Consider the following 11,523-nt stretch of genomic DNA (forward strand, 5'->3'; position numbering starts at 1 on the left):
CTAGCAGCTGCATCTTATTTAAAACCATGCTGTTTAAAAATCACCCCAAACTTTATAGACATCATTTAAAATTTGAATGCTCATAACTCAAAAAATATTTGTCGGAATCAGCTCAAAGTTTCTACACAGCATAAGGACATCAATAGGTATCAGAAAATGTAATAAAAATTGGGGGTGATTTCGGAGCCAATTTTTGAAAAAAACCAAAGGCTATAGCCTTTGCTTTTTTTCAAAAATTGGCTGATTTTTAAAAATGCTCATAACTTGGAAAATATTTGTCGGAATCAGCTCAAACTTTCTACACAGCATAAGGACATCAATATGTATCAGAAAATGTAATAAAAATTGGGGGTGATTTCGGAGCCAATTTTTGAAAAAAACCAAAGGCTATAGCCTTTGCTTTTTTTCAAAAATTGGCTGATTTTTAAAAATGCTCATAACTTGGAAAATATTTGTCGGAATCAGCTCAAACTTTCTACACAGCATAAGGACATCAATACGCATCAGAAAATGTAATAAAAATTTGGGGTGTTTTCGGAGCCATTTTTTGAAAAAACCATGGGTATAGCCTTTGCTTTTTTTAAAAAATTGGCTGATTTTTAAAAATGCTCATAACTTGAAAAACATTTGTTGGAATCAGCTCAAACTTTCTACACAGTATAAGGACATCAATATGTATTATCAGTTTTAGAGTCAAGTGCAATTACTGTACCTCAAGTTCCCGTCCTTTGCCAGTACACTCCTGGATGATATACTTTTGACTGCAATCTGTCCACATGTGCTGTCCATGTGGACATTGAGTCCTATTCCTTTGAAACCACTCTTAGTAACCTCAACCTTAAAGGGACCAGTCTCCGAACGTTTATCTGATGGTAATAATCTAAAAAAATAATAAAGTATTAAGTTGATGCATACACGTACACATGTAGGTATTATTTTATAATTTTTCTACCTTGTTCTTTTTGGTGATGCATAAGGTACTGGAGTAGGCGGGGCTTGTTTACTGTGCAGTAATGGAGAGCCACGTCTCTTAGTGTCAGCTTTTAATAAAGAACCTACAACAATGGGAGAACCTTTAGGAGGAGGAGGAGCTTCAGCTGGTGGAAGGGGAGGGGCTTGAGTTGGTGAAGGAGGTGGAGTTTTAGTTGGCGGAAGGGGAGGGGCTTCAGTTGGTGAAGGAGGTGGAGTTTTACTTGGAGGGGCTTCAGTTGGTGGAAGGGGAGGAGCTTCAGTTGGTAGAGGGGGAGGAGCTTCAGTTGGTAAAGGAGGTGGAACTTCAGTTGGTAAAGGAGGTGGAGCTTCAGTTGGTAGAGGAGGTGGAGCTTCAGTTGGTGGAAGGGGAGGGGCTTCAGTTGGTGAAAGGGGAGGGGCTTCAGTTGGTAAAGGAGGTGGAGCTTCAATTGGTGGAAGAGGAGGAGCTTCAGTTGGTAAAGGAGGTGGAGCTTCAGTTGGTAGAGGAGGTGGAGCTTCAGTTGGTGGAAGGGGAGGGGCTTCAGTTGGTGAAGGAGGTGGAGTTTTAGTTAATGGAAGGGGAGGAGCTTCAGTTGGTAGAGGAGGTGGAGCTTCAGTTGGCGGAAGGGGAGGGGCTTCAGTTGGAAGGGAAGGAGTTACTTCATTGAAATAAGAAAGTGGTGAAGGTACTCTCTCGTTGTCAGTTCTTTCGTCTCCACTGGTTGTACCCCAATCAGTTCCAGCAAGATCAGACATACCTTTAACTGAGAGAATGTACATTAAACAAAATAATAAACAATAATAATAAACAAAATAATAAACAATAATAAACAAAATAATAAACAATAATAATAAACAAAATAATAAACAATAATAAACAAAATAACAAACAATAATAATAAACAAAATAATAAACAATAATAATACTACGTACTTGTTGATCCAAGAGATGACGTTGAATCAGATCGTCTCTGTCTCCCTGATGACTCAGTCAACACACTACCAGAGTACACACTGGAAGGAGTGTCCCCTCCATCAGTATCTGATGCCGGTTGACGCCACAGGACTACTGGAAACTCTTTAGGGGCTTCAGAAAACAGAGGCATTATCTGATCAGGGGTAAGCCCCTGTACTAACTGGTCATCAATAGAAACCAGACGGTCCCCACGTTTAATGCCAGACTTGTGAGCTACACCAGCAAGTAAAACCCGTTTGACCAGTGGGTATCCACTGGTTATTCCGCCACTACGTACAAGCGTGAGGCCAATGTCCCTCTTTACTTGTTTCTTCACAGTTAGAGTCATCTCAATGAATCCTAATGGGAGGACGTGGGGAGAACCCCTTTGATCTGGGACAGGTGGGGGCGGACCTAATGGTACCTCACCCTCTACAAAAGGAGCAGTTTCAGACAACATAGGTTCAGCTTCAGTATAAGTGGGTGTGGTTTTTGGCAAAGTAGGTGGGGCTTCATTAAACGCTGTTTCTTCATGCGAGTCTGTTCTTGACGCCATGAGGAGGCCGGAGCGAGGTCGTTCGTATTTTTTAAGAGACGTCAACTCAAAGTCAGTTTGAGAACCTCTTGGAGATGTGTCGGGCGTTAATTGGGATACAATTGATGGGCGTGTCAGTAGAGGAGTCATTGATGCTATTAGAGTATCTTCCTCTTTATCCTCAGCATCTCTCGTTAGCTCATGTATAGCAGAGACTACACCAGGAAACTCAACCTCCTATTAAGAAAAATATTGTACATATACATGTACATGTACTAGTATTATCATTTTATACATACATGTACATGTACATGCATTTTTAAATTTCGTGAGAATTAAAACTTGAGAAATGCACATGTACATACAATAATTAGAAATAAAATATCCCGAATAAAATACATTTGTACATAGAGTACAAGTCATGTACATGTACATGTACATGTACATTACTATACTTACAGGTGGAGTGGTTTTGGGCAGAGCTGGCTCTACCTCACGATGTTTAAAGAGTTCAAGTATATCCTCGTCCAGTGCTGAAGGACGTGACTCTCTCTTAATGCCAGTTGGATACTCAATATCATCATCATCATCATCATACTCATCACCATCAGCAGTAGTAGCCTTTGAATAGAGAGGCTTCTGTAGCTTCTGCTTCATTCTAAAGCTTCCACTCCTACAATAGAATATGTGGAATTAGACATGTACATGTACTCTCTCTCTCTCTCTTTGCCTTCTTTCTAATCTCTTTCTTAATCCCTCTCTTAATTTCTCTTCTTTCCCTTACCCTGGGCTGTAAGAGGGGACATTGCTATCATTAACAATTGATGCCAGTAGCTTATTCAATGGCTCAGTGCTGTCTGGCCTAATGACTTCAAGGAGAACTTCTCCTGGAGGCAGTGACAGTAACATTGCCTCGACCTCTTCCAGTGTATTATCAAGGAGACTCTGACCATTGATAGCAATCAATTGATCAGCTCGACTACAAAGAGAGAGAGAGAGAGAGAAAGGATTAGTGCATTTTCTATTATAGCTATAATAATTATCATTATCTTACTGCAAAGCTTTGCACTGGTCAGCAGCAGAGTGTGGCTGAATGTGATTAATGAAAATACCATAATCATCATTGTTATCAGTCAGACCTGCTAACTCTAAACCAATTCCTTCATCTGGTTCTATAGTAGAGAGGATAAAAGCAGAGAAAGTGGGCACTGTATAATGTACTTTTCATTAGTGTCACTTCAAATTTAGTTCCTCTAACTGAGAGAGATCGCTGCACTTTATTAGGAATGTCCAGATACCCAGGGCCAGTTCTGATATAAAACGTAACCAGCTCTGACTTTATGCTCTACAAACAACAACAAAAACAATAACAATAACAACAATAACAACATTGACAATGCGTACTTTGATGTGTTGAGCTGCCCTCTTGTGAGTGTAGTCCTTCATACTCACTCCATTGACAGCAATCAGTTCATCTCCAGGTTTCATACGACCATCTTTATAAGCCGCCCCTCCCTCCTGTATTGCTCGGACATACAAACCAATATCACCTCTCTTGCTGTCTTTACCACCACATAGAGAGAACCCAAGAGATTTGGAACCAGATTTTATCAGGACAATAGATACTTCCTTTCCTTGTCGAGGCCCTTCAACTGTAGCTGTGGATTTAGACTTTCCAGATAGTCTTCCCCACTGCGTTATGGGCTGCTCTGCTAACACAGTTACAATATGTGAGCTCCCTTCATTTGGGTCTGCTGGAGGACTAAAACTTGCAAGTTCTATCATTTCTTCTCTTCTACCCTCGCCTGTTGGGCCCTGCTCGGACATGTACCGCCCACGCATTGTTTGGAGAGGGTGAGCCTGTTTTTGCGTTAGAGTAGTGGGGACATGTTTTCTCTGCTTGCGACGAGGGGAGGCAGTGAATGATGTTGGAGGTTCTTCAAGGTACTCGCGTTTGTTGAGCCAGTTTATGATGTCTGTCTCGGATGCTCCATAGTCAAGGGATATAGTTGAAGTGGCTGCCATATCATTTAACTACAGAGGGAAATAAATATTAAAGGTGTCAGCAGGGATAATGAGGGATGGAGAGCAGGAATGTACATGTATAATACATTGTAGGCTGTAGTTTAAGCTTACTGTAGTAGCAATGACCATGTGGACAGGCGATGGAGAGTTGCCCAGTCTCTGGACAACATCTTTCAATGATAGTCCAATGATGCTTTGTCCATTTATCATGATCAACTCATCTCCTTTTTTAATATTACCACAACTATAAAGAACAACATTTAAAATGAAACTTTAAAAATTCATCAAATATGGCCATAGACCATCATGTACTATAGTACAGGGACTTTTTAGCAACTTTAAAAAATGTAATTTGGCATTTGAGCACAAACTTGACATCAAAATCCAAAACTGTCTAAAAGGCTGTGATGTGCACTGTATTTAAATTAATCTACTTGTATTGCTGTTACTTTTCTGCTGATCCATTAGGCTCAACTCCACAAACAAATATCCCTACATCGCCATACTTAGATCCTTTACCACCTAGCAGTCTCAAACCAAGACTACCATGAGTCTTCTGTATACTGACCTTCTTTAGCTTCTTATTCTGCAATGAAGAGAAAATGACAAAAAAGAAGAAGGGATAATAATCTATCTATCTTGCATTGCTGTGGCTTTGCAGTCAATTCCTTACCAATCCTCTGAGTCTTCTTTTGGAGTATCGTAGGCTACTCCGACTGAAATAAGCTGCAACTTCAACAGAGTTCATGAGTACCTCGTGGTCAGAGTTTTTGGAGCCAATGGATGGAGTTAAACTGGGACGACGGGTAACCGTAGTCCCAGCCTTTGCACCCTCACCACGTCCCTCGTCTAGCTCAGTCAGCATGTGTGAGTGTACAACTGCATGTACGTGGGAGTAAACTGGTACGGTGAGCTCCTTGGGAACAGGTTGAGGGAGCTGTTCTTTCATGTAGGGGAATGGGATGGGGCGTCCATCACAGGTGATGACATTGAGAGATATCTTCTTTGATCTTGCAGCACTTCTTAGTAACCACCTATAGACAATGAGAGGGTTCTATATAATAATAACAAATATCCATTTCAACTTGCTTTGCTTTCTCTGGAGACACACGAGAGAGCTTGTGATTGTTGACGCTCAAAATGATGTCGCCTCTCTTGAAGATACCAGCTCTACCAAAAATAGTCCCAACCACAACATGACTGACACAGTAATGCTGCTCTCCTCCAGGAGTAGCATAACTGAGTAAGGAGAGGCCAGGATCTTTTGTAGTATTGCAATTGATCTCAACTAGCTGTATCTTTGCATCAGGGCTGACTTCTACACGAAGGCTAGAGTCAGGAATTGCTTCTTCATCATTTCCTCTGCCTCTGGGTCTAATTGCAGGGAGTATGTCGGTCAGATAGCAGTGGAGCATGGAGATTGGTTTGGAGAGGGCTGCGTCTTGGTCTTCTCGAGGAAGAAGGTCTTCTGTCTCCTCTCCCTGGCTTAGCTCTGTTCTCAGACGCCACAGTATAGCCAATGCAAGCTCTGCTTCTCTTTTTCCAAGCGGCATGGCTCTTTCTTAACTCAGAAACTAAACGCGCACTTGAAATACTCGACGCCCTTTTTTTCAGCATACGCCCACTCGCCGAGCTCGGTTTCCATGACGACGAGCGCCAAGACTGGGTGGGGCTGGTTCTGCAGAGCTAGCAAGAATGGCCACAGTCAATCAAGAAGCAGCCTTCAGAGCATGGGTAGAAAGAAAAAACAAAGAACACAGAGTAAGAAAAGAGAGCATGCATTTAAAGATATCTTCAACTAATGTAGGAAGCTCTGGCAGCAGAGAAAAGAGAAATGGAGAGAGAAAGAAAAGCTTACCAAGAAAGAATGGCTAAAGGAAGAGCTGCCTACAAGTCCTGGCTGAGAAAAGTGGAGCTGGAGGATGAAGAAATACACAGAGAAGCAATAAGAAAGAGGTAGAATAAAACCAACTAGTTCTATAGTCTCTGCTTTTTGGACTAGCAGCATAGCAATGAAGAAGCCATCAGTACTATTCTTTCTTTATAGGCAGAAAGATGCAATGGAGAGAGAGAGCAGGAACAAAAGAGAGCTAGAGTCTGCAAGAGGTTACAGAGAATGGAAGAGAAGGAAAGAAACTGAAGAAAAAATAAGAAGAGCTGCCAATGGAGACTACACAATCGACCAAAGAAGTACGTATATATATGCATCAACCAGTGCAAAAAATTATTTAATTTTTTTGTAAAAGGCGAAACTCCAGCTCTCCCTGGCTACTTGAGTGTGTGGTCATGTGACAGTCACATGACTGATTTAATCACGTCAAGGGTCAAACGCCCACTCACTTACAGTCTGACTGATCTTCGAGATAAGTGGAAGCCTACGATAGAGACAAATTAAATAATTATAATTATTAGTGAATTTGTGCTTGCCTGTATTATAATTGAATGTAGAACAACAATCTGGTGTAGACTATCAAAATAGTTTATGACTTAAATAATAGCAAAAGTAATAAATAAAATAATAATAAAAATAATAATAAAACTAATAGCAAGAGTACATAATATTTAGAGCAATGCAGCAGTAGCAATTGCAGCATTTACAGCATAGTAATACAAAAATACGTATACATGATATAAAATTAATTAGATAGCTTTAGTAATAACATTAGGCAGGAGTCATTTTTACCATGACAACACTGGAGGGATCAACAGGAGTTGTGAAACTACCTTGGAATGTTCCTAAATCTTTCTGTTGGAAAAGATCCTTAACGGTAGCCTTTGAAGAGCTCAAGCCAACCTGAAGAAAAAAATAAAATTATTTACAAATTGCATGAATGATTTTACTGTCTGAAAGGTAACAGTGACATTTTGAGGGCCAGCAAATGAACCAGAGTTGAAGAAAACAACAGCCATTGAGTTATCGGACAGCAACTTTGAGAAAACACGTACTTTACCTACCTACATAATATAATAATCCTTAAAATAAGTAGCAGAAAAAAAACAAACTCTTACTGTTGCCACAACTTTTCCTTGATGGCCAAGTTTATCCTGACTTACTGATATCACATCACTAAAAAATATAATATTAGTATAGTACATACTGATTGAACTAAGCTAACCTGTTTTGTAGGATTGCTTTTGATTCATCTGAAATGGTACTCAAATCGTTTGACATTAGAAGAGGCTAAGGATCAATTATCATAATAATAATGATGATAAATTAATTTTTGGCTCACAGCTGATAAAATAGACCAAATTGCCATCTGTGCCTGCTGCTCATCGACACTTAAACCAAAATCTCCAACAATCAACTAAAAATGAAATTTAATAACTCCTTGAGCCATTTCTTTTTTTACTATAAAATACAAGTTTTTCCACTATCACCCTCTCCATTTCTCTCTCTCCCTTTCTCCTCTTTACCATGTCTGGATCATTCCAGTGTCCAGGTCCAGCTGCTGGAATGAGATCATCCTCTTCCTTAGCATAATAATCAATAATTGATGTCACGCTATCCCAGCTATCCTATAAATGCCACACAATGAGGTCATGTGACTGTCATGTGACTAAAACTTACCGATATATCATGGTAATTCCTCCAAAGGTTACAAGTTTCACCAGCATAAGTATAATTTACCTAAGTAGAGAATATAAAAATTATTATCTTGTAATAGTATTACTGTTTTTCCAGATCCCACCCAGTATGCAGGCCAGCTGCAAGAAAAGACAATGTGGCGTCCAGTAGCATTCAGATAGTCGGAGACTTGCTTGTAGCCTTGGGGCATTCCATCTATATTAGCATTGCAGCCGTCCATCTTTAACATGTCAATGCCCCAACTGGCAAATGTCTGTAAAACAGAAAAGTAAAGAGAGGGAAGAATAAAAAGAAACAGTTAAAAAATGAAAAATATATTGCTTTTAGTTACGTCAATATCAAGTTTCATCGATGGTCCACTGCCAGGATATCCACCACAAGTATGAGTGCCATAGTCTAACATGTACGGCTATTAGTAATACATGCACAGTAGCATCAATGACTTACCTGCATATATTCCTAACTTTAGTCCTTTGGAATGTACCTGCAAGTATAACAGTACAGCCGTAATCAGCCTGCCCACCCACACACATCTTAGTAATAATAAGAAATGTATCTTAATAGGTAACATTTGTCTGTCATAGTAATTCCAATGGTTTCTTTCATTGTAATAGTAATAGTAATAGTATTTGTAGTTGTATTACTTCATACGGCATGCCTCTACCACATTTGAGTTGAGAATTATAATACTTACATAGTTAGCTAGTGCGGCTATACCGCTAGGGAAGCGATCAGGGTCAGCTTGAAGACGTCCTTGTGAATCCCTTTCCTTTGATGCCCAGCAGTCCTGAAGACGTACAGAAGCAATAAAATTAACTTTAACTAAATCAGCCCTTATTCTTGCAAGTAGATCAATAACCATCCTAAATATTATGGTCTCAGAGCTGAGTTTTCGTATGTAAGGAGAGATTTGGCATGCATATAATATGAGTAGTCCAACTCTATTGGCTACAAGGTCACAGAGTAAGAGCAAGTGATTAAGATTTGGGCTGTATTGTTCTTGTTTTTTTGCATAATGCATTCATGATTGCAGTATTGAGGTACTTAAAACATTCTAGTTCACTAATCCTCCTCACATCAATGTTAATGTATTGATAGCCAGCATCTTTAAAACCATCAGATGCAATATGGTCAGCCATTCGCATGAAGAGCTTCTCACTAGAAAAAAAGAAAGTAGAAAAAAAATCAGTAATAGATAGAGATCACAGATCAATAGTAGAGAGGTAAGAAGTGCACCAAGAGATCAGTAATATATAGAGATCAATAGTAGAGATTCATTAGCAAGTAAGAAGTACACCAAGAGAAAAGTGGATATACATTATAATAGTAGCAGCAGAAGTGTTTGGTGGTGAGAGGAAGGGAGCAGCAGGATACACTAGTAAAGTAAGTGTTAAGTGCAACAGGTGGAGAGATGCAACTATCGTATAGTGCTTTAATTTAGGTGAATTTTATTTTGGCAATTTCAAATCAAAATTGCTAATAAAAACTGCCAATCGTCAATGTGCATGCTTAGTATTAATAGCATGAGGACAAAAAATGTCAAATTAAAAACATATTTTCCATTAATTACTATGCACCACCAAATAAAAGGTTTAGGTAGTAGTACTAGATTTGTACTTACCCGATACAGTTATCAGGATCATCCTTGCAGTTTGTATTGCATGCATATCTCTCCCACGCCAGCCAGCCCACTTTATGTATAATAACAAAAAGAAAACAATTTTTTAAAAGATTTAAAGTAGGCTTGTGAAGGGTTATACACTTGTCTTACTCGGTGGGGTTAGGGCTACGCCATTATCTAAGGAGAGAGAGGAGTGCCAGAGAGAAGAAACAAGCAGGACAGCAAGAGCAAACTTGAATACAGACATTTTGGCAGTCACAAACTTTAGAGTTTAGACTTTTAACAGTAATAAGAGGCGGAGCTGAAAACACACCACCCACGCATTAAAATTAATTATACAAAAATAGAATAATGGTTTTTAATTTTTTTCTACATAAAAAATAAATAAATAAGAGTCATAAAACAATTGATTGACAAAATGTAGTAACAATGATTTAATATAGTCACTAGGATCTCATGTAAGGATTTTAAAAGTGAAGACACACATACACACACGCACTATGTGCTACAGCTATTCTTTTGCCAGCTCCAATAGCTCTGGGTTATTGTTCATGATTGTGGATAAGAGTCTTTCTAAATATCCTCTAAGGGAAGTTAGCTCTTCACTCATCTCGATCTTTGATTCTTTTAGCTCTGGAAAAGAGGGAAAAGAAAAAGGAGAAAAATATCATAAACAATATGTACACGTGGAATAATTTATTATTGTACAGGAATGTGCATGTACATGTACATTGTACATGTAAAGGGTCGGAATCAGTTCAAACTTGCTACACAGCATAAAAACACAGAAAAAATCATAAAAATGGAGAATTTTCTCCTAGTTATTTTTCGCCCAAATTTTGAGTAACTTTAAAAATTCGTAAAAAATCCAATTTTGATTGGAATCAGCTCAAACTTGCTACACAGCATAAGAACTTGTCTATGTATCAAAAAAAATTATAAAAATGGAGAATTTTCTCCTAGTCATTTTTGGCGAAATTTGGCCAAAATCCCTGTACTATAGTACAGGGATTTTCGCCCAATTTTTGAGTAACTTTAAAAATTCGTAAAAAATCTAATTTTGATTGGAATCAGCTCAAACTTGCTACATAGCATAAAAACATGTATACGTATCAGAAAAAATCATAAAAATGAAGAATTTTCTCCTAGTCATTTTTGGCAACATTTGGCCAAAATCCCTGTACTATAGTACAGAGACTTTCGCCCAAATTTTTAATAACTTTAAAAATTCGTGAAAAATCCAATTTTGATTGGAATCAGCTCAAACTTGCTATATAGCATAAAAACATGTATACGTATCAGAAAAAAATCATAAAAATGAAGAATTTTCTCCTCGTCATTTTTGGCAAAATTTGGCCAAAATCCCTGTACTATAGTACAGGGACTTTCGCCCAAATTTTTAATAACTTTAAAAATTCGTGAAAAATCTAATTTTGATTGGAATCAGCTCAAACTTGCTACACAGCATAAAAACATGTATACGTATCAGAAAAAATCATAAAAATGAAGAATTTTCTCCTAGTCATTTTTGGCAATATTTGGCTAAAATCCCTGTACCTATTACAGGGACTTTTGCCAGATTTTAGAGTAACTTTAAAAATCCACTGACAAAAAGCCGAGCACTATCCCTGCGAGAAAGCCTGCTCATAACTCTTAAAATTAATGCTAGAAATTTAGAACTACATGTACTGTAGCTGGGTGGGTATCATAAGACATGGATACATGTATAGTACATGCATTTTTTAGTGAAATTCACAAAACCATGGGCTATAATAATTATGATTAAACATTCTTCTTGTCAGAAAAATAGGCGTTGGAATTTTTTGTTATGAGACGAAAATGTGGAG

General features: G+C 38.4%; 3 protein-coding genes across 3 annotated transcripts; 1 reads left to right on the forward strand and 2 right to left on the reverse strand.

Annotated features, from left to right (window-relative positions):
• Positions 1-670: 670 nt before the first annotated feature.
• LOC100635956 (uncharacterized) lies at positions 671-6,029 on the reverse strand. The gene is made up of 12 exons (XM_003388815.2): positions 5,556-6,029; positions 5,140-5,500; positions 4,916-5,052; positions 4,578-4,710; positions 3,846-4,475; positions 3,663-3,786; positions 3,496-3,613; positions 3,226-3,420; positions 2,901-3,114; positions 1,886-2,678; positions 953-1,715; positions 671-880 (listed from the first exon to the last, which is right to left on the reverse strand). The coding sequence occupies exons 1-12, from the start codon at positions 6,017-6,019 to the stop codon at positions 694-696; spliced, it is 4,119 nt and encodes a 1,372-aa protein (XP_003388863.1). The 5' UTR covers positions 6,020-6,029; the 3' UTR covers positions 671-693.
• Positions 6,030-6,143: 114 nt separating this feature from the next.
• LOC109584568 (microtubule-associated protein 9-like) lies at positions 6,144-7,070 on the forward strand. The gene is made up of 4 exons (XM_020000354.1): positions 6,144-6,227; positions 6,274-6,422; positions 6,514-6,656; positions 6,713-7,070. The coding sequence occupies exons 1-4, from the start codon at positions 6,162-6,164 to the stop codon at positions 6,859-6,861; spliced, it is 507 nt and encodes a 168-aa protein (XP_019855913.1). The 5' UTR covers positions 6,144-6,161; the 3' UTR covers positions 6,862-7,070.
• LOC100636085 (alpha-N-acetylgalactosaminidase-like) lies at positions 6,948-10,392 on the reverse strand. Its single transcript, XM_020000353.1, has 14 exons — positions 9,827-10,392; positions 9,677-9,746; positions 9,132-9,213; positions 8,750-8,842; positions 8,503-8,539; positions 8,387-8,451; positions 8,141-8,308; positions 8,038-8,097; positions 7,884-7,985; positions 7,700-7,774; positions 7,583-7,647; positions 7,476-7,533; positions 7,308-7,421; positions 6,948-7,260 (listed from the first exon to the last, which is right to left on the reverse strand). Exons 1-14 carry the CDS (start codon positions 9,921-9,923, stop codon positions 7,129-7,131), a joined length of 1,218 nt encoding a protein of 405 aa, XP_019855912.1. The 5' UTR covers positions 9,924-10,392; the 3' UTR covers positions 6,948-7,128.
• Between the last annotated feature and the right edge of the window lie 1,131 nt (positions 10,393-11,523).

Source organism: Amphimedon queenslandica, unplaced genomic scaffold (genome assembly GCF_000090795.2).
Source record: "Amphimedon queenslandica unplaced genomic scaffold, v1.1 AMPQUscaffold_13197, whole genome shotgun sequence".
Classification (NCBI taxonomy): domain Eukaryota; kingdom Metazoa; phylum Porifera; class Demospongiae; order Haplosclerida; family Niphatidae; genus Amphimedon; species Amphimedon queenslandica.

What these genes read in the sequence shown, in the direction of transcription:
- LOC100635956 (XM_003388815.2), bottom strand. Translation starts at nt 6,019, where the DNA reads ATGCCGCTTGGAAAAAGAGAAGCAGAGCTTGCATTGGCTATACTGTGG. An exon ending in GGGCAGCTCAACACATCAAA is followed by an intron (nt 3,787 to 3,845) that starts GTACGCATTGTC and finishes TGTTGTTTGTAG; the next exon opens with AGCATAAAGTCAGAGCTGGT. An exon ending in TGAAGTGACACTAATGAAAA is followed by an intron (nt 3,614 to 3,662) that starts GTACATTATACA and finishes TCTCTACTATAG; the next exon opens with AACCAGATGAAGGAATTGGT.
- LOC109584568 (XM_020000354.1), top strand. Translation starts at nt 6,162, where the DNA reads ATGGCCACAGTCAATCAAGAAGCAGCCTTCAGAGCATGGGTAGAAAGA. An exon ending in AGAGAAGCAATAAGAAAGAG is followed by an intron (nt 6,423 to 6,513) that starts GTAGAATAAAAC and finishes CTTTCTTTATAG; the next exon opens with GCAGAAAGATGCAATGGAGA. An exon ending in CTACACAATCGACCAAAGAA is followed by an intron (nt 6,657 to 6,712) that starts GTACGTATATAT and finishes TTTTTGTAAAAG; the next exon opens with GCGAAACTCCAGCTCTCCCT.
- LOC100636085 (XM_020000353.1), bottom strand. Translation starts at nt 9,923, where the DNA reads ATGTCTGTATTCAAGTTTGCTCTTGCTGTCCTGCTTGTTTCTTCTCTC. An exon ending in CGTAGCCCTAACCCCACCGA is followed by an intron (nt 9,747 to 9,826) that starts GTAAGACAAGTG and finishes TTATACATAAAG; the next exon opens with TGGGCTGGCTGGCGTGGGAG. An exon ending in GGGTGGGATCTGGAAAAACA is followed by an intron (nt 8,098 to 8,140) that starts GTAATACTATTA and finishes TTCTCTACTTAG; the next exon opens with GTAAATTATACTTATGCTGG.